Below are 19,771 nucleotides of genomic sequence, written 5' to 3' on the forward strand. Positions count from 1 at the left end.
CTCCATGCTGACAAGAGAGGAGTTCCCCAACCTGTAGGTATGGTACCGGTTGTTCCTCCCCAGGTGCATCACCTTGCACTTGTCTCTGTTGAATCCCATCCTATTCACATCCACCCACCCTTGTAGCCTGTCTAGGTCTGATTGAAGCCTGATGCTTCCTTCTAGTGTGCCAACATCCCCCCACATCTTAGTGTCATCAGCAAATTTGAACAGGGTGCTTTTTACCCCCTCATCCAAATCGCTGATGAAGATGTTGAACAGTGCGGGCCCGAGGACTGAGCCCTGTGGAACCCCACTGCCCACATCCCTCCATGTTGAGAAGGACCCATCCACTACCACCCTCTGGGTGTGGCCCTCCAGCTAGTTGGCGACCCAATTGACTGTGTGGGCGTCGACACCACAGTCCTCTAGTTTCTTAATGAGAATGGGGTGAGAGACAGTGTCGAATGCCTTCTGGAAGTCCAGGAAGACTATGTTCACTGCTACCCCTGCATCTAATGATCTGGTAACCTGATCATAGAAGGCCACCAGGTTGGTCTGACAGGACCTGCCAGCATAATTTTCTCAAACAGCTTGCCTAGGATTGAGGTAAGACTAACTGGCCTATAGTTTCCTGGGTCCTCCTTCCTCCCCTTTTTGAAGATGGGAACCATGCTGGCCCTCTTCCAGTCCTCTGGGACCACACCAGAGCACCACAAGTGCTCATAGAGCCGTGCCAGGGGTCCTGCAATGACCTCGGCCAATTCCTTTAGGACTCTAGGGTGGAGATCGGCTGACTTAAACACGTCCAGCCCCTCCAGAAGCCCCCTAAGTAGTTCCACGCTAACCTTTGGCCCAGGTGTGCCTCCCCTGGGGCCCAAGGGGGGCCCCAGCAGGGAGGTGGCTGTTTTGGTCCCTACTTAGGAAGACGGAGGCAAAGAAATCGTTAAACATGTTAGCTTTGTTGTCTGGTGTGATGACCGAATTTCCCAACGCGTTCTGCAAGGGCTCCACGTTACCTGGGACCTTCTTTTTGCTCCCTATGTATTTAAAAAAGGACTTCTTATTGTCCTTAATCTGAGAAGCTAGTCCTAATTCCATCTTTGCCTTGCCCTTCCTAACTGCCCTCCTACAACCCCGAGTGACTGCAGAATAGTCCTCCCTGGTGATGAACCCTTCTTTCCATTGGGTATACGCCTCCTTTTTAGCAAGGAGACATTCCCGGATGCTTTTGGTGAGCCATGGAGGCTTGTGTGCTCTCCTGCTCCCTTTGATCCTCATTGGGATTACCTTCCTTTGTGCTTGGAGGATCACCTCCTTAAGGAGCAACCACTCTCCTTGGACATCTGCCTCCCCTCCCCTCCCCTCTGGGACCTCAGTGCATCCCCAACTATCCTCCTTAGCTCGTTGAAGTTTGCCCTTCTAAAGTCTAGGGCTGCTGCCTTACTGCATGCCTTTGCCACCTTGCGCTGGATGGTGAATTCCAGCAGGCGATGATCGCTGTCGCCTAGGTGGTCGAGCACCCGCAGCCCCCTCACCAGGTCATCACCCATGGCCAGCACTAGGTCCAACAAGGTGTCCTCCCTGGTGGGGCTGTGCACCTCCTGGGTTAGACGGAGGTCCTGCACTCTGTTTAAGAACCGACGTGAGCGGTGAGAACTGGCTGACTGCTCCTCCCAGCAGATATCCGGGAAGTTCAGGTCCCCCATGACTACCACATCTTTAGCCTTCACTACCTCTGTGAGCTGACCTAAGAATTCCTGGTCAAGCTCTTCTCCCTGGTTGGGAGGTCTGTAGTAGACTCCCACCGTTAAGTCTTTTTACCCTTGACTGCTTTGTATTCTAACCCAAAGCACCTCAGAGTGCCCCTCCTCTGACACCTTGCTAATTAATGAGGATGTGTATTCCTCCTTCATATAGAGTGCCACGCCCCCATCTCTCCTTCCTATCCTGTCCCTCTTGTACAACCTATAGCCCTTGACATTCACTGCCCAGTGATGCGTAGAGTCCCACCACGTTTCTGTGATCCCCACTACGTCCGGGCTGGTGTCAGCCATCAGGAGGGTGAGTTCCTCCTGCTTGTCATGTGGTTCACAGAGAAGTTAGATCACAAAGGCAAGTTTCCTTGTATTTTATATGGATGAGCTAAGGACTAGGAAATCTTAAATGGAGAACAAAAACAGGAAAACAAAGGCCTAAAATGTATAAATATTTAATAAACATTGAACAGAGTTTAAAGAATAGCGGTGAACTTAATGAAAATTCATAAACAACATTGCTTTTATAGGCATGAAACGTTTTCAAACAAGAACGTGGAAAATACTAAATAATGTTTTCTTATTTTATTGCATGTTAGTTTTAAGTAAACCTATAAGTAATTATTCTTTTCTAAATTACTGCTAAGACTGAAGTTATCAATAAAAATAGAAGTCTTTGACTGTATCTGGAATGAATCTCAGTAATCTTGTCTACTCCCTGAAAGAAATGACCAGGGAAAAAGATAGAAGAACAACCTATCTCTAGACAGAAAAACAGTTAGGTACATATAAAAATATAAGGAAACTCTACTCCTCCTTAATAACACAATATCACTTGTTTATCCTTTTAAACAAAGGTACTTGATTTAAACTTCAAAATGTAAATGCTTTATGATTTAGAAATGGACTTTTCTAATTGGATGGGAGGAAACTAATGAAAGTAAAGCCAAAACTTTAGCATTTCAATTTTGTACTTATCCACATTGGAGCGTCTCCAGATTTTATATATTTCATAGACATTAGGGCTGGAAGGGACCTCATGAGATCATCGTGTCTAGCCCCCTGCCCAAGGCGCAGGATGTCAACTATGGTCAAAGGATCCCAGCAAGATAAATGTCCAAATGTTTCTCGAAAGTGTGCAGTGTAGGTGCTTGCACCACCTCTGGGGGGAGTCTGTTTCAGACAGTAAAGAAGTTTTTCCTTATGCAGCTTAAAATGGTCGTCTTCTGGTTCTGTCACTGGACTCCTACATTTGCAGCAATCCTCAATTAGCTTGTGCCCATTATTTCTTGTCCTCCCTTGGGTGGCCTTGGTGAACAGATGATCCCTCAGGCTCTGATGTATGACCTTTCCTGGTGCCCTGAACCCCACACTGGGTCCCCAGAAACCTCCTCCACACTTGCTACACTGGACTTCTAACAATTTATAGAGCTGCTATTACTGGTCAATCCTTCTGTTTTTTAAGTTTTACTTGCACAGTGACAGTAATACTTTCTAGTGATACCCTCTAAATTTAGGGCACTGGTTCAGTACTGACTGAAGACAGGTTTAGGGTTACCATATTTCCAGTTTCAAAAAAAGAGGACACCTGGGGAGTAATGGGTGGGGCGGCTTGATATGCCCATGCCCTGCCCCTTCCCTCACTCCCAAGCCATAGCCCCCCAGCCCTACTGCTTGCCCCACACTCCTGATCTACAGTACCCTGCCCCCCAGACCATGCTGGTGTTCCTCAATCCTGACCTGCAGGCCCCTGGCTTTGTCTGTGCCCTGTGCCCCTGTCCCCCAACCCTGCTGCCCACACAGCTCCCTGCTGCTCCTGAAGAACCCCCTCCACTCCCTTCCCCTGCTAAGGGGCAGGCACCTCACCTTTTGGAGGGGCAGGCACATCTCTGCCCTGCTGCTGCGGTAGTGCTGGCAGGCAGGCAACTCCCTCCCTTCCCCCCCCCGCCCCAAGCCCTGGCCTTAACTGCCTGTAGCTGCCAGGGCTTGTGAGCAGATGCACATGATACCTCTCCCCTTCTCCCCTCATCCCCAAGCTGCTCCTTGTTGGGGTAATCCAGGAAGTGCTGGGAAAGCAGCGACAGAGCAGAATCCCAGACATTTGCTGATATCTTAAAAAACAACCCGGATGGAGATGGGAGGGAGGACCCAAAAAGAGGACATGTCCAGGCAAACCTGGATTATGGTAACCCTAGATAGGTTAGTGCTGTTAATCTCTCTTTGTCAGTCTCTGTAAGTGCTGATCAAGGCATTTAGCTTTTGAAATTGGATGAAGTGGGAAGCTTAGATGGCATGACTGCATTGCTGTGTGTACTGATTGTACCTGATTGTGGGTAACTGCAGTGTGAACCAGGAGGTGGGTCTTGCATAAGTAGAAAGGCTCTGGTTGCCAGATCACAGCAGCACAGGGCAACAGGCCAGGAAACAGGCGAGTTAGAGTGGGAGTTGACTGGGGAGTCGTTCAAGACATTTTCTTCCCCCTTCGTTTCCTATAAGTTTCTTGAATAGAAACAAGTGAAGAAGGAAGAGGAATTTTTTTTTCTAGGATATAGCAGCAAAAGAAGGTGCTAGAGAGAAAAGCAACAGGATGACCACAGAATGTTTCAGTGCCAATTCCCCTATCACCGTAAGCTCTTCCATTGCCTGTACTTGTGCATGCTATGTCCGGGCATGGCCACTGACAACATCAAGACTTCCACCCAGGTTCTGGTCTGGCTTTACAGAGACTGTGGCCTGCATGTCCATGCCAGGAACAGCCAGGTGGGAGAGTGCTTGTGGTGAGAGCTACCTCCTGGTGGAAATTGGAGAATCAGGTAAGAGGAGGAGGTGGATAGGCCTAGAAACGTCCATGAGTGTGAGGCCTGCATTGACTAGATGTACACGGAGACCTCCAGCATCATGGAAGAGGGACAGCCAGAGAAGGCATTGGAAGAGAAAGATGACAAAGGTAGTTTGGAATGTGGAAAATGGAAGCAGTCCTCCAGACCTGTGGCTGTCCATTTGGAGAACAGGTATGAATCCCTGGAGTGTGCTGGGAATAACTTTTTGATATAGATTGTAGAGAGGCCAATTGGGGGTGGGGGGGAAAGAATCTTCTCAACTTTCTACTCATACACAGGGAGGAATTGGTTGAGAATGTGAAGATGAAAGGTAATTTGGGTGACTGGGAGCATCTACATGAAACATTTACTGCGCAGTTGGGTAATTAACTGCACAGTAAACATTGTGTATCTACATGTGGGCCCCTATTAGGCTGGAATAAATTAATTCAAATTTACTTTGCAGCAGGATAGTACTTATAAATACAAGTAGTATCCTGCTGTGGAGTAAAATACTTTGCAGTAGTGCATGTGTACACAGTGCCCTACCTGGTTAGGGCATGAGGGTGCTTCAGTGTAGGGGCTGCCTGCTGCCTAACCCTGCACTGAAGCACCGTTGTGCTTCAGCCACCCCCTCCACAGCACTTTGAGCTAAGGGGAGCAGTCCTGGCTTTCAGCCTGACGGCTGGGGCTACTCCAACCCAGCTCAATGAGCTGTGCATGAATAAACTCTGGAGCTTATTGCTTCTGGGCGCATGTTCAAATGGCACATCCAGGAGCAATAAACTCTGGAGCGATAAGCTCTGGAGTTTATTTATGTGCATTAATTGCACATATAAACATGCCTGTGGCAGAATGCTTAGGGCACCTGCCACTTTAAGAGGTCAGGCAGCCCGTGAAGCAGTCTGCAGGTAGGGCCAGGGCTAACTATGGAGTCACCTAACTCAGAAAGCCTGCAGGTGAGGCAAGGCTTGATGGTTAAGTCATCTGACCCAGAAGGAGGGCTGGGTTTGGACAGGTTATAAGCCCAGGTCTTGAGCAGAGCTGACATTAACATCTTGGTAGCCTCTAAGAGAATATTCCCTGAGCAGGATGGCTGCAGCTTTGAAAGGTCAGCATGGAAAATAACATCTAGAGCAGTCTGGAGGTTTGGGAAGGAACTATGGGGGTGGAGGAGGTTTCTGGGGACCCAGTGTGGGGTTCAAGGCCCCAGGAAAGGGCATACACCAGGGCCTGAAGGATCATCTGTTCACCAAGGCCTCCCAAGTGAGGACAAGAAATAATAGGCACAAGCTAATTGAGGATTGCTTCAGGTTAGATATAAGGAAAACTCTTCAAAAGTGTCTTGACTCCCATCTTGCTGGGATCATCTAAACCAGCAGTCTTTCCTGCCCAAGTGCAGGGCGGCTGGACCCATAACAGCTAACTAGTGATCTAAATCCAATGATCTGCAAAGTCCCTAAGAAGCGGGCTGAGTGTGAGACCTCTTGGAGTCCGAGAGGTCTGACAGCCAGACGACTGACCCATGGAATCTCACTGGCCTAGTATTTCTGATCCACTTCTGGGGCCACCAGGGAGAACGTGGGAGGGGGGGCACACCACATTGGCTTGGTGATTGGTTGCAGGGGGATTGGTTGTAGCCCCAGAAGGCACTTTCTTTAAGAAAGTGGACAAGACTCCAGAAAAACTTGCAGCCAAGACTCTTGAGAAGACTCCAGCCAAGAGTCGCTGAGCTGGACAGGGGGGCGGGGGGGGGGCACGCTCCCCATCGGACCCAGAAGTGGACCAGAAGTGCTTCTGGTCCACTTCCAGGTCCACTGCTGAGCACGCTGGGGAGCCCCCTGCACTCCTGTGGGACACTCCATGCACCTTAGCGTCGCAGTATTCACTAGCCGCCTGCTACCTAGAGGTATGTAGAAACAACATTTAAAGTGGTGTCTATGTCTGAATCACCGAATCTTTCCGAATCTCTCCAAATCCATTCAGAGGGTTCTGATTCAATTCAGAGAAATTTAAATGGTCCTCTGATTCAATTTGGATTCGGAGATTTGGCCACCAAATTGGGTCAAATCTCTGCCGAATTGAATCAGGTACCGAAGCTTTGCACAGCCCCATTGGATACATAACTACTTGGATCATTGTGCTTAGTGAGTAGCCCAATGCCTCAGGCTAGTTGGGACATCAAGTCAGGTTCCTTATGAATTTGCCATGGCTCTGGTGTCTAAAGGCATTTATACACATACTTTTTTGTACGAATCCCCCATTTATAACATTGTTTCTTATGAGAAAATTGGTTCTGAGTTACATTTCGAGTTAAGATGCAGTTTTCAGGAACCAATTGTGTTGTAAGTCCGAGGACTGCCTGTACTCCAGTTGAAATCTCACCAATGCTTGGTAGAGTGGAAGAATCACTTCCCTAGTTTTGCTGGAGATGCATCGATTGATGCTTGCCGGGGTATTATTTACCCCATTGGCTACAGCGTCACAATACCAGCTCATGTTCATACTGTGGTCTGTTATTACCCTCAGGTCCTTTTAATTCACGGTGCTGGTCAGTTTGGTGTTGCCAAGCCTGTAGATGTGTAGGAGGCTTTTGGTCCCCAGCTGGAATACTTTACATTTCTTGGCATTGAACTTCATTTGATTCTGATCCAACCAACTTGCTAGCCTGTCTAGGTCCACCTGTATCTGCAGCCTATCTTCAAGATTAATCAAGTGTGCTCCACACGAGAGCTGAGGTGAACTGCACTGCGCCACATGCAGTTGTATAAGTGGCAAAATGCACATCAGTGTGCCAAAAATGGCCGTAGTGTGCTTTTGAACTAAAGCACTTCCAATGTGTTTTACTTCACAAGCATGCTACTGCCATTTTTCAGTGCTGATGTGCATTTCACCGCTTATGAAAGTGTAAGTGTAAGCACCATGCTGGGTGCTTTTCAAAGCACTCGGTGCTGTGGTACTTACATATGTAAAAATGGCCTAATATATTAATGATTTAGAAAATGGGATTGAGTGTATGCCTAGCATATTGTGGGGATGAGTGAGCGGCACCAGAAAAGCTGGGTGGTCTTTGGGGGGAGAGTGAGGGGCACCAGCAGGGCTGGGGAAGGCCTTGGGGGAGAGTGAGGGACACCAGCAGGGCTTGGGAGGCGGGCTTGGGGGGCTTAAAAATCCCAAAATCTGTTATTAAAATTTAAATCAGAGAATTTGTGATATTTTTTTTTTTATCAGAGAAAACCAGGATCCCTGAATAATGTAGCTGTGAGGGTCTAGGAATTATGTGAGAGGCAAGGATTTTTAAGCTGATATCACCTTGTTGGACCAACTACATAGGCATAGGTGGGTGAGGTAGATAAGCATTTGAATGCAAGAGCCTCTCATTCTGGTCTCTTGCATTTGAAAGCATATCTTACTCTCTCCCAGCTATGCAGTTGGTCCAATAAATGATACCACCCTAAAAATTCCTTGCTTCTCACAAGAGCAGGGTAGATAAAAATTTTCCTGGGATGGTTTAGTTTGGTGGAATCTTGGCTTAAGCAGGGTGATGGATTATGTGACCTTATGAGGTCCCTTCCAGCTCTTCTTTCCTATGAGCTATGTACCTATAAAGCTTTTCAATTTTTTTTTATCCTGGAGGGACAAGGGCATGAAGAAAGAAGTGTGGATACTGATGTATGTTGCTGTCATACTGATTTCCGTTGCTGTCACATTGCAAGAAAATTTCTGTTTGGGTCAGCCTTGCGTGGTTCGATCATGCTCTGGTGAGACGCACAATTCAAAATATATGGTTAATCATGCATGTTCTTTTTTCTTGTAACTTTCAAACTTTACTTTATTAAACAGGTTTTCCAGCTGTACCTATTCACTTGCTGGACATATAGCTAGCACTATTCACAAGTGATTATAGTAGGGAGAAATTACTTATTTATTTATTTATTATAGCTTTGTTTGTCATATTGTTTCCTCTGCTAGTTGGAAAAGGGCACAAACCTGTTCAGATGGTTGGAGCTAGGGTGGGTTATAAAGTTAGACAGGTTAATTGAAATTGACAGCAGCGTAACATCTTCCTTGGAGGCTGACGCACATAGCTTCAGATAATGTAGGGATACTGCCTTCCCCTGCCGTCAGGAGTCAGCCTGAGGAATTTATGTGTCGTTGTTTGGTTGACGCAGGCAGCAGGAAGAGAGATCTTTTAGGAATCATCTCATTTCCATATAAATGAAGAAAGATGAAAAGACAAAGTGGCTATAGTTTTCTAGTCTGCTTGACTTTAAATTTCACTTGTTGAGTAAATAGCTTGCAAAGGGAAATGCAAATTAATAGCTTGTCTCTTGCTAAAATGATTGCCCCATTTTGTGCCTCAAGAAGTGATAAAGAAGTTGTAGTGTTATTCCTTTGAATGTTAGACTAACTATTATATATTAGGCTTCTTAATAATTTTCATGTATAAAATACAAGTGAAAAATTACAGCAGTATGTGTGTCTGGGACTTAGGTTTAAAATCTTTAAGTAGATTTATAGTGGAAATTATTTACTACTTTTTCCTAGTGAAATGACTTTTCTTCATTTCAAAAAAGAGATTTATTTGTATTCAGTGTTACTTTTAATTTTTTTTTTTTAAACAAAACTGCAAGTATATATATCTGAGAATAGGACAGTAAGATCAGTTGTGATCCAAGTTGAATTTGTAAGTGGGGGATGGTACTTTTTGTGACACTGGACTGCATGAGTAAAATCTTAAAAGTACCTAACTTAAATTATGGGTTCCTCTCTGGATTATATTACCTGTCTTCTCTATTTGGTTCACAGACGATGCAAGCCATTCAGTGTTCTTATCTACAGCACTTGGTCCTTTAAGCTCATGCTTTTAATTTTGGAAATCCTAGGTTTTAATCAAAGGGAAAAACGGAACACTTTCTACATGGAGCACTTCATTTACCCTTTATGATTGTCTCTTAGAATCATAGAAAATTAGGATTGGAGTAACTTTAAGAGGTTATCTAGTCCAACGCCCTGATAAGGACAAGATCATTCTTGATTAAACCATCCAAATCACGTATCTGTCTATGCTGCTCTTAAAAACGTGCAGGGATAGAGATTCCATCACTTTTCAGTTTAGCCCATTCCAATGCTTAGCCATTGGCATAGTGAGAAAGGTCTTCCGAATATCCAACCTAAATTTCCCAAGCTGAATTTAAGACCATTGCTCCTCTTGTCCATAGGGCCACAAAGAATAGTTTATCATCATCCTGTTTATAATCATCCTTCAGGTTATAATCTGTTCTTCAGACTAAACAGTTATAATTTTTTCTTCTTTTCCTTGTAAACCACATTTTTCAGAACTCTAATATTTTTGACATTTTCTGCTGGATTCTTTCTAATTTGTCCACCTTTTTCTTGAAGTGGAGAGCCTAAAACTGGACACAGGACTCTAGGTGAGGCCTTACTGGTACTGATTAGAGAAGGAAAATTACTTTCTTTGATTTGCAAGTCACACTTAGCCCAATCTGCTGTTGGCCTTTTTTTTTGCAACCAGAGCAAAATGTTGGCTCGTTTATTTTATGGTTCCCTTGTCTTTTTCTCTACTACTGAAGCCAGTCATTCCCCAGTCTGTATTTATGCGCTTGATTTTTCTGCCCTCCGTGTCTCTTGTTCTCATTGAATTTAATTTGATTAATTTTGAACAAATTCTCCAGTTTATCAAAGTCATTCTGAATCCTAATCCTGCCCCTCAAAGTGGCAGGAAGGAAGTCTTAAAATGTTGAGACACAATGTTGACAAAATTATTGGATTTGTCTTGGATTTGCAACAGGGGCAACAAGTGTTCTCATACTTCCTGACTAGTTACCTTAAGTGCCTGTACACAAATGCACAGAGCCTGGAACATGAGCAGGAAGAATTGGAAGTCCTTGCACAGTCACAGAACTATCATGTGATTGGAATAACAGAGACTTAGTGGGAAGCTCACATGACCGGAGCACTGTCATGGATGGGTACAAACTGTTCAGGAGGGACAGGCAGGGGAGAAGAGGAGGAAGAGTTGCACTTTATGCAAAAGAGCCATATGATTGCTCAGCGCTCTAGTATGAAACTGGAGATAGGCCTGTTGACAGTCTCTGGATTAAGGTTAGAGGGGGAAGCAGCAAGGGTGATGCTGTAGTGGGTGTCTGCTGTAGACCTCTAGACTAGAAAGAAGTTGTGGATGAGGCTTTCTTCAAACAGCTAGTGGAAGTTTCCTGATCACAGGCCCTGGTTCTCATGGGGGGACTTCAATCACCCTGACATCTGCTGGGAGGGCAATACAGCAGTGCAATCCAGGAAGTTTATGGAGAGTGGGGACAACTTCCTGGTGCAAGTGCTGGAGTGGCCAACTAGGCGCCATGTCTTCTTGCCTGCTGCTTCCAAATGGGGATGAATTGGTGGGGAATGTAGTAATGCAGGGGTTGTCAACTGGGGGTATGTGTACCCCTGGGGGTACTTGGGAAGGCCCCAGGGGACATGTGGCAGTGGTACAGAGGGCAGGGCCGCAAGCACTTTGTGCTGCTTGCACCGCCACACGCTACTGGCACTTTTGTTTTTGCCGGTGTTGTGTGCCACTGGTGCTTTTGGTTTTGCTGCTGTGCACTGCATGGGTGACTTCCCCCTGGTTGCTGATTGGCTGCTGGGGGACCCCCACTCATCAGTCAGTCACGGGGGACTCCCTGCTTCTTGACTAGCCACCAGGGGTACAACAACCAAAAAGGGTTGGAAACCCCTGTAGTAGTGGCATGGCAGCTTAGGTAGCAGCAACTATGAAATGATTGAGTTCAGGCTCCTGAGGAAAGGAAGGATGGAGAGCAGTAGAGTAAGGACCCTGGACTTCAGAAAGGCAGACTTTGACTCGCTCAGGGAAATTCATTGGCAGGATCCCCTGGGAAGCCAGACAGGGGGGCAGAGGAGTCCAGGAGAGCTGGCTGTAGTTTAAAGAAGCCTCACTAAGAACGCAGGAACAAACCATCCTAAGGCGCAGGAAGACTAGTAAGTATGGCAGAAGATGAGCTTGATTTAGCAAGGAATCTTCAGTAAACTAAATCACAAGAAGGAGGCTTATAAGTGGAAACTTGGACAAATAACTAGGGAGGAGTATAAGAGCATTGCTCAGGCAGGCAGGGATGAAGTCCAGAGGGCCAAACTACAATTGGAGTTGCAGCTAGCAAGGGATACAAGAAGGGTAACAAGAAGGGTTTCTACAATCCTATTGATAGCAAGAGGAGGAGCTGGAAAGTGTGGGACCATTACTGAATGGGGGAGGCAACCTTGTGACAGGATGCAGAAAAGGCTGAAGTGCTCAATGCCTTTCTTGCCTCACTTGTCACAGGCAAGGTCAACTCCCAGACTACTGCATTTGTCAGTACAGTTTGGGGAGGAGGTGAGTAGCCAACAGTGGTGGGGAAAAGAAGGGTTAGGGACTATTTAGAAAAGCTGGACATTTTCATATGTGGGGCCAGATTGGATGCACACAAGGGTGCTGAGGGAATTGACTGATGAGATTTCAGAGCCACTGGCTAGTATCTTTCAAAAATCATGGCAATCAGGAGAGTTCCTGGATCACTGGAAAAGTACAAACATAGTGCCTGTATTTAAGAAAGGGAAAAAGGAGGATCCAGAGAACTGCAGCCTGGTCAAATTCATATCAGTCCCTGGAAAAATCACGGAGCATATCCTCAAGGAAGCCAATTCTAAGCACTTGGAGGAGAAGAATATGATTAAGAGCAATTGGCATGGATTCACCAATGGAATTCATGCCTGACCAACCTGATTGCCTTCTATGATGAGATGACTGGTTCTTTGGATGTAGGGAGACCAGTGGATGTGGTGTACCTTGATTTTAGCAAGTCTTTTGATAGGTCTCCCACAACATTCTCCCAGGCAAGCTAAGGAAGTATGGGCTGGATGAACAGACTGCAAGGGGGATAGAAAACTGGCTAAATCATCAGGCTTAGAGGGTAATAATCAATGGCTCAATGTCTAGTTGGCAGATGATATCAAGTTGAGTGCCTTAGGGTTTGGTCCTGGGGCCAGTTTTGTTCAATGTCTTCATCAACAAGCTGGAAGATGGTATAGACCCTCAGCAAGTCTGCAGATAACACCAAGCTGTGGGGGAGTAGTAGATAGGCTGGAGGGTAGGCTAGGATTCAGTGACCTAGACAAATTGGAGGACTGGGCCAAGAGAAATCTCATGCGGTTCCACATGGGCAAGTGTAAAGTCTTGCACTTAGGATGGAACAATCCTGAGCACCAATACAGGATGGGGTCTGACTGGCAGGGCAACAGGTCTTCAGAAAAGGACCTGGGGTTACAGTTGGCAATAAGGTGAATATGAGCTAACAGTATGCCTTTGCTGCATAGAAGGATAATGGCTTACTAGGCAGTATTGGTGTGTGGGCTTCCAGCAGGTCAAGGGAAATGATTATTCCCCTCTTCAGCACTGGTGAGGCCACATCTGGGGTCCTGTGTTCAGTTTTGGGTCCCTCGTTACAGAAAGGATATAGACAAATTGAATAGAGTGCAGCAGAGGGCAAGAAAAATGGTGAAGGGGTCGGGTCACATGACTTATGAGAGTCTGAGGGAACTACGCTTATTTAATCTAGAGAAGCAAAGACTGAGAGGGGATTCAATAGCAGCTTTCAACTATCTGAAGAAGTTTTGGAAGAGGATTGAGCTAGGCTGTTCTTAGTGGTAGCAGATGACAGAACAAGGAGCAACTGTCTCAAAGTTGCAGCAAGGGAAATTTAGAGGAAGAATTTTCTCACTAGGAGGGTAGTAAAACACTGGAACAGGGCACCCAGAGAGGTTGTGGAATCTCCTTCCTTGGAGGTTTTTAAGACCCGGCTAGACAAAGCCCTGGCTGGAATGATCTAGTTGGTGATGGTCCTACTTTGAGCAGGGGGTTGGACTAGATGACTTCCTGAGGTCCCTTCCAACCCTAATTTTCTATGATTCTATTATGGAAAAGAAGAAACATTTAGAAATAATATTGAAGAGAATTAGAGGTGTACTGATAAAGATTTTCTTGGCCAATTACCAATACTGATAACCAATTATTAACCAACCATATTGACTGATGTCAATTTGATAACTGATATTTAGTAATAATACAAGGCCTTTTAAACAACTGACATAAGTAAACTTTTTTTGGTATGCTCCAGCAGCCTCCTGCATTTCGTATATCAGTGTCTGCATGCTGAAAAATGGTGGTGGGGACACGTGAACTTAGCGTCCAATGAACTTTAGTTCAAGTGCCTCTGCCACCTTTTGATGCATAAGATACTGTGGCATTTTGATTAGAGGGGCTTTGACAACTACTGTCATTAAAGCACCACCCTCTCACCCATGAAGCATGTGTAAAAGTGCCCAGGCCAGCTGCAGTAGGTGTGGTTTGCCCAGCAGTGCCTGTGACTCGCTGTGTGGAGCCCTTCAGATCCTGCTCTTCCACATGATGCCCTTGAACTCTGGCCTGGAGGCATCTGCCTGAGCCTGTCCAGCAGGCCTGAGGGGGAAGGCATGAGCCTTTCTGACTCTGTAGGGCCTGGCTTTTTGCTCTTCTCCCTCTGCCCAGGGCAGGGACATGGGACCATTGCAGTGCTGGAGAAACCAGGTCATTCCTTCTCTGTAGCTGGACCCCAGGCCCTGGGAGCTGGACTCCAGTGGGTGGAAGGGCCCCTTCCACTCTTTGTGCTGCCAGTGCCTGGGGCAGGGCAAACCCCCATGCCCTGTGTGGAAGGCTGAATTGACGTGACCCTGGGACGAGCAGGACCCAGTGCAGCTGAGGGGTCGTGAGAGGACCTTGCTGGATACAGTGGAGGGGTAGCGGCTGCCTCAGCTCCTGTGAGGCTCTGCCCATGGTCCCTGGGGCACAGACCCCCATCCCTGGTCACTGCAGGCCAGGCCAGGTTGGGCAGTTCCACCTGCCCCTTCCCTCTCCAGTTATATTTCTGCAGTATTCAGCACCATTTACAGGACCCACCCTGGCCCCAGCCTGAAGTCCATGCCACACCAGCTGCTCCACTCCACCTTGGCCTAGCCTGGCCTGCTGGTGAGGGGATGGGGTTGGGGATGGAAAATGGCTTGGGCCCCCATATCTGGATTGGGTGCTCCATGCTCAAAGTCACCCTGGCTCATGGGAGGGAACCAAGGAGTCCAGGGGCTTTGGCCCCGCAGATGAGAAGGAACCCAGGCATCTGGGGCCCCAGCTAGAAGGCATAATTATCAGTAAATATTATAGGTTACAACAGCCCAAAAAAGCCAATAGACAATGTCATTTCCCTTTTATTGGTGCTGATCTGATAGGCAACTGATATATTGGTACACCTCTAAAGAGAAATGCACTCAGTTGGAAATCCAGAGAGGAACAAACTTATGCATTTCTGTCAGATCAGGTGTAGAGATGGAGCCAGTTTGAAGATGGTTATAGAAAGAATTGCAGTAGGTGATCATTGTTTTAAGATGAACATAAAGGAAATGAAAACATGGAGCATGGCAGATCTCTGGGAGATCCTCTGCTGAACATTTTGAACTTATGGATGAAGAGATGTGCTATGGTGATGTCACATTCAAACACAAATAAATGCTTTTTTCATATTTAATGCATGTTTCCTTACTTCTGGATATTATATATAACAGTGGTTTTCAATCTTTTTTCATTTGCAGACCCCTAAAACAAATTTGAATGGAGGTGTGGACCCCTTTGGAAATTTTAAATGGAGGTGCGGGCCCTTTTGTATTGGAAGCATGGGTATTCATGTACTTTTGACTAATCTTTCATGGACTCCTTAGATATAGTTTGTGGCCAGCCACCATCACATCTGTGGGAACTGTGGCAATGTGTAGTCAAGAATGCAAGAATCCCAGGGCCAGAAGGAGAATGTGTAAGACAGACCTCCTTGGGTTGAGTTTAACATTCTGGCCCCTACACCCTGGACTGTGTGTCAATATTGTATTAGGAAGTCAGTGATTTTAAGAATAAAAATAAGCTTGGTATCGGGGACTGAGAACTTAGACTCCCTCCTCTCCACAGAATATCTAGACTCAGAGTCCAGTTTCTCTAGCTAGTTGTCCTAGTCCTGTCAGCTTTACGTGAGACTTAGGCAACTAGATGAATGATTTGGATCTGGCTAAAAACAATATGGTGAGCAGAGGAAATGCTGCCTGGTCACGTGGTGCTACTGGTATTACATCTTTGCTCAAACAGTTATACAGCCCAGTCTTAAAGTAAGAGAATTTTATGACCACACCCAGAAAAATAGATTGTGAGGCGCTGAGGGAGTGCACTGAAAAAGATCAGGAGTGGTTATGCCTATAGCCTGGTGACTGTAACAGCCTTTGTGGCCTTTTGGAGGCAGAATAGCACAATGCATAAATTGCCTCCAGTTTCTCATATACACTGTTTTATTAAAATAGCCTTGCCATCCGATAAATGACAAGACTGTGTTCTTTCATGTTGCTCTGGCAGTACTTTCCTGGCCCAGTGCACTTGCTGGTTTATTGATCCTTAACCTTGTAGAAAGGTCTTCTGACTAATATCCCTGGAAAATGATGTCCTTTATCCACAGAACAGGTATAATATTATTTGTGGCTGTGAAATTTTTGCCCTGTTGCCAACTGTGAATGGTATAAAAGCGATTCCTTCCTAATGCTTTTTCAATCCAGCTGAAGTCCAGCAAAGTGACCTTTTTTGCTACTCACTTTCTTATACACATTCTAGCATGGAGAATTAATATAAATGAAACTTGCTTTGTAAATCTTCCCCACACTGGGCTTTTCCACTGCATACCATTATTTGTGTCTATTTAGGATATAAGCTCTTCAAGGGCTGGAACTATCTTCCTGTGTGTACAGTGCTGAATACTATGTTAGTACTAAAGGTTGATGAATAGAAGTGCATAAAAATATGCCTACTAGGAATGCAATTGAGACATGCCAATCACTTTTAAATCACAAACTGCTATTAGATAATATTGACATTCTGCTATTGTGTTGGGTATTGACTACTTTCTGTCATTGTACTTACTAAGGCTTATTAACTATGGTTTTTCTCTGATGTGTACCAGGCTACAAAAGATCCACATCTTGAAATCATTTTGCATGTTATCTTGGGAATCAAAATTAATTCAATTTTGTCAAGTAGTAAAAAGTTATCATATCTCAAAATGCTATCATAATTGACCAGATGAAGATCATGTTTGTGTGACCAATTGCTAGACATCCATCCAACAATCTAGCTTCCTTTAAAATGAATAATCCTTTATAATTATTGTACTAGTTATTGTAATATTTTGCATGTGTGCATTACAAAGAGTATGCTTTTAATTTTATTATTTCTAATGTAATGCCCTCCCCCCCCCCCACAACTTCTAACCGGTAAGAAATCCTTGTGCTCAAGCCTTTTTTCCAAAAAAAGGATACTAAAGCTAAAAGCCCCCTGGTAATGAGTTTTGGAAGAGAAAGCAGCTCAATAATCAACATATTTGTCATTTAACCCCAAGTCTTTGTTTGAAAACTGATTTAAAAGAAATGAGTTGTGAGACACAGAAGTAGAATTCATGAAGGTTTAGGCAAGTAGGTTAAGAAAATAATGCATTAAAAATGGAGAGAGAACTCTTGAAGTATTTGAAAGTTTCCTTTATACTCCACCTTTTGTGCAAGACTATAAAATCACTAAAAGTACAGTCAACCTTCATTATAACAACCTCCCATAAGACCAGGGGAAAATTAATTAAAAAGTGTGTCTCTGCTATAATCGAGTTCAGGTGCAGATCCAGGATTTGGCAAAGGGAGATGTGAGAGCAGCCACCCATTCTCCTGGGGTGGCTGCATCCCCTGCTCCCAGCAGCCTCCTCTTCAACCCACTGGTATGGACAGACTGCACCATGGGAACATCTGGGGATTTTTTTAAAGTCCCCCAAACAGGTAAGAATCTTACCCCTTTTCCTCTCCTGGGCACAAAGGCATGTGCCTCTCCCCTCCCCACCCCTCCCTCTCTCCATTCCCTGCCTGCCACTGCTGTCCCAGGGGTGGGGGAGCTTTAGGGCCCTTGCTGCCCTAGTCAGGATGTGTGGGGCCTGGGCTCAGTGACAGCAGCAGCAGATGTGGTGGACAGAGGGGGGTGGACTCCTCCACCCTGGCCAACACTTTAGGAGCAGATAGGCAGGAGTCTCCCTTACCCCACATCACATCTGTTGCTGCTGCTGGTAGAGCTACAGCTGAGCCCAGCCCCTATGCAACCTGATTGGAGCATGCAGGAGCAGATTTGAAGCTTCCTCCACATGAGGGGCAGTGAGGAAAGCAGCAATGGTGAACTGGGGAAGGGGAGGGGAAGGGGGGAAGGGGACAGGGACATGCCTTTGAGCATGGAGGGGAATTGGGGGATTCTTACCTGCTTTGGGGCCTTTAAAAAGTCCCCAGAGGCTCCTGTGGCACGGTCCAATCCAAAAGGGGAGAGGTGTAGCTACCCAATGCACTCTCTGTGGATCTGCCCTGATAGGTTTAGTCAGTTTTCTGCCTCATAATAAGAAAATTGCTTCATACCGGGCACATCTACGCAGGACATTTGCTGCAGAGTAGACTAACTAGCTCCACAGTAAACAACTTGGCATCTACACATTAGGCTGCAGGAAACTAATAAATTCCACAGTAGGGTAGTACTTGTAAATGCAAGTACTATCCTGCTGCGGAGTTTTTAGTCTGTAGCACTACACATGTAGACACTGATGCAGCTGCCTAGAGCACGAATGTGCTTCAGTACGGGGGATGCCTGCCAGCTAGCCCCATAACAGAGCACCCTTATGCCCTAGCCAGCCCCTCTGCTGCATAATGAGCCGGGTCAGAGCATCCCTGGGCTGGCAGGCTGACCCCCTAGGTCCCCTGCTAGCTGGGGCTGCTCTGACCTGGCTCAGCATGCTGCAGTCCTGGGCACATGTAAATACAGTGCCTGGGAGCAATAAATTCCAGCACAATAAGTGCTGGAGTTTACTGTTCTGCATTAATATGCATGTGTAGCCGTGCACACTGTTGAGAATTGTTAAAAGCCAAAAGGTTTTATAAGCAGGGTTCTTTATAATGGGGATGTACTGCATCCTGAAAGCTGTGGGTAGCCCAGCTCACTAGTAATAACATGGGGGGCCTTGATTGTCAGTAACCAATTGTTAATACCAGATGGCAGTTAAGTACCAGTAATAAATGTGCATCTTAGTCATGTTCCTAGAGGGAGTGTTTTTTGTTTGTAACAGTTTAGGGTCAATAGTATCCTCAGCTTTATGCTCGATTCTGGGTGGGGTTGACTCAACTTGCATATTCTGCACCTTTGAAGATCAAACTTTAACTACCTAAGAGTAAAGTAATTTCAAAATACTAGATCCCAAAAGAATGCATCTATTTTTTTAAAATACTATGTATGGCAATGCGTTCTTTACATCTCATTACATAAACTGTTGTTTTTTTCCTTTATAATTGAAATAACTTAAAACCTTAATGCATCAGTACTTAACAGGATAGTAACAGCACCTATCGTATTTACTAACACTGGGCCTTGGTGTCATGATATAACACTGAATCATTCTGGAAGCTTAATGGGTAACAATAAATGGGAGGTGGCTATGGGGCATGTCCACGGTTTTATGTCTACAGCTCTTCTCCTTGAGCTAGTAATTCTGAATGCTTTCAGGTATAAAATTAGTTTGGAAATCCTTGCAGAGAACTGTATTACACAAAGTAATGGTTTCAGCCATTTTCAAAACAGCAAGTAGATGACAAGCCAGAGAACTGCATGACAACAGTGCTGTTCTGCCTGAGTTATTATAGTCTGGTTATACATTTAGGGATAATTATTTTTGTTTTCAGCCCACTAGGATACTATTAAAGCTTTTGTTTTTTCCTTTACTAGAAGTAGATAGCTTGGCATTCTGTTCCACAGAAACGCTCATGAATAAATTAAAAAGATTTTTCTTGAAACTGATGTTCATAGGATTTCTAATGTACTACCATCTGATTAGATGGCTGATTGACTATTGAATTATTTAGTTCATGAAAGTTATTTCTAACAGCTAGGGTTTCTTTGTTTTTTTAAGTTTTCTATAAGTCTAATCAGCAGCTCTCGGCAGAGTTGCGCAACCTTTGTCAGCTGATGAGTCAGCATAAGAATTGAGTTAAAATGTGAAATTTTATTTTTGCAAAGCTTTT

At 45.3% G+C, this 19,771-nt stretch overlaps 1 protein-coding gene across 4 annotated transcripts in view; it reads left to right on the top strand.

Annotated features, from left to right (window-relative positions):
* The window catches only part of BCKDHB (branched chain keto acid dehydrogenase E1 subunit beta), a 311,484-nt gene that overhangs the window by 38,825 nt on the left and 252,888 nt on the right, over positions 1 to 19,771 (top strand). The window contains exons 1-2 of one of the 4 annotated variants that reach the window (XM_090035464.1): positions 15,280 to 15,300; positions 17,344 to 17,503. The exons of the other annotated variants lie outside the window; for them this stretch is intronic. Of the exons in view, the coding sequence (XP_089891590.1) occupies positions 15,295 to 15,300; positions 17,344 to 17,503 (166 nt within the window). The 5' untranslated portion in view covers positions 15,280 to 15,294. Of the gene's footprint in view, positions 1 to 15,279; positions 15,301 to 17,343; positions 17,504 to 19,771 lie in introns of those variants that run through there. 4 annotated transcript variants of the gene reach the window in all.

This window comes from Crocodylus siamensis, chromosome 1, assembly GCF_052110815.1.
Source record: "Crocodylus siamensis isolate JL-2025a chromosome 1, ASM5211081v1, whole genome shotgun sequence".
Lineage (NCBI taxonomy): Eukaryota > Metazoa > Chordata > Crocodylia > Crocodylidae > Crocodylus > Crocodylus siamensis.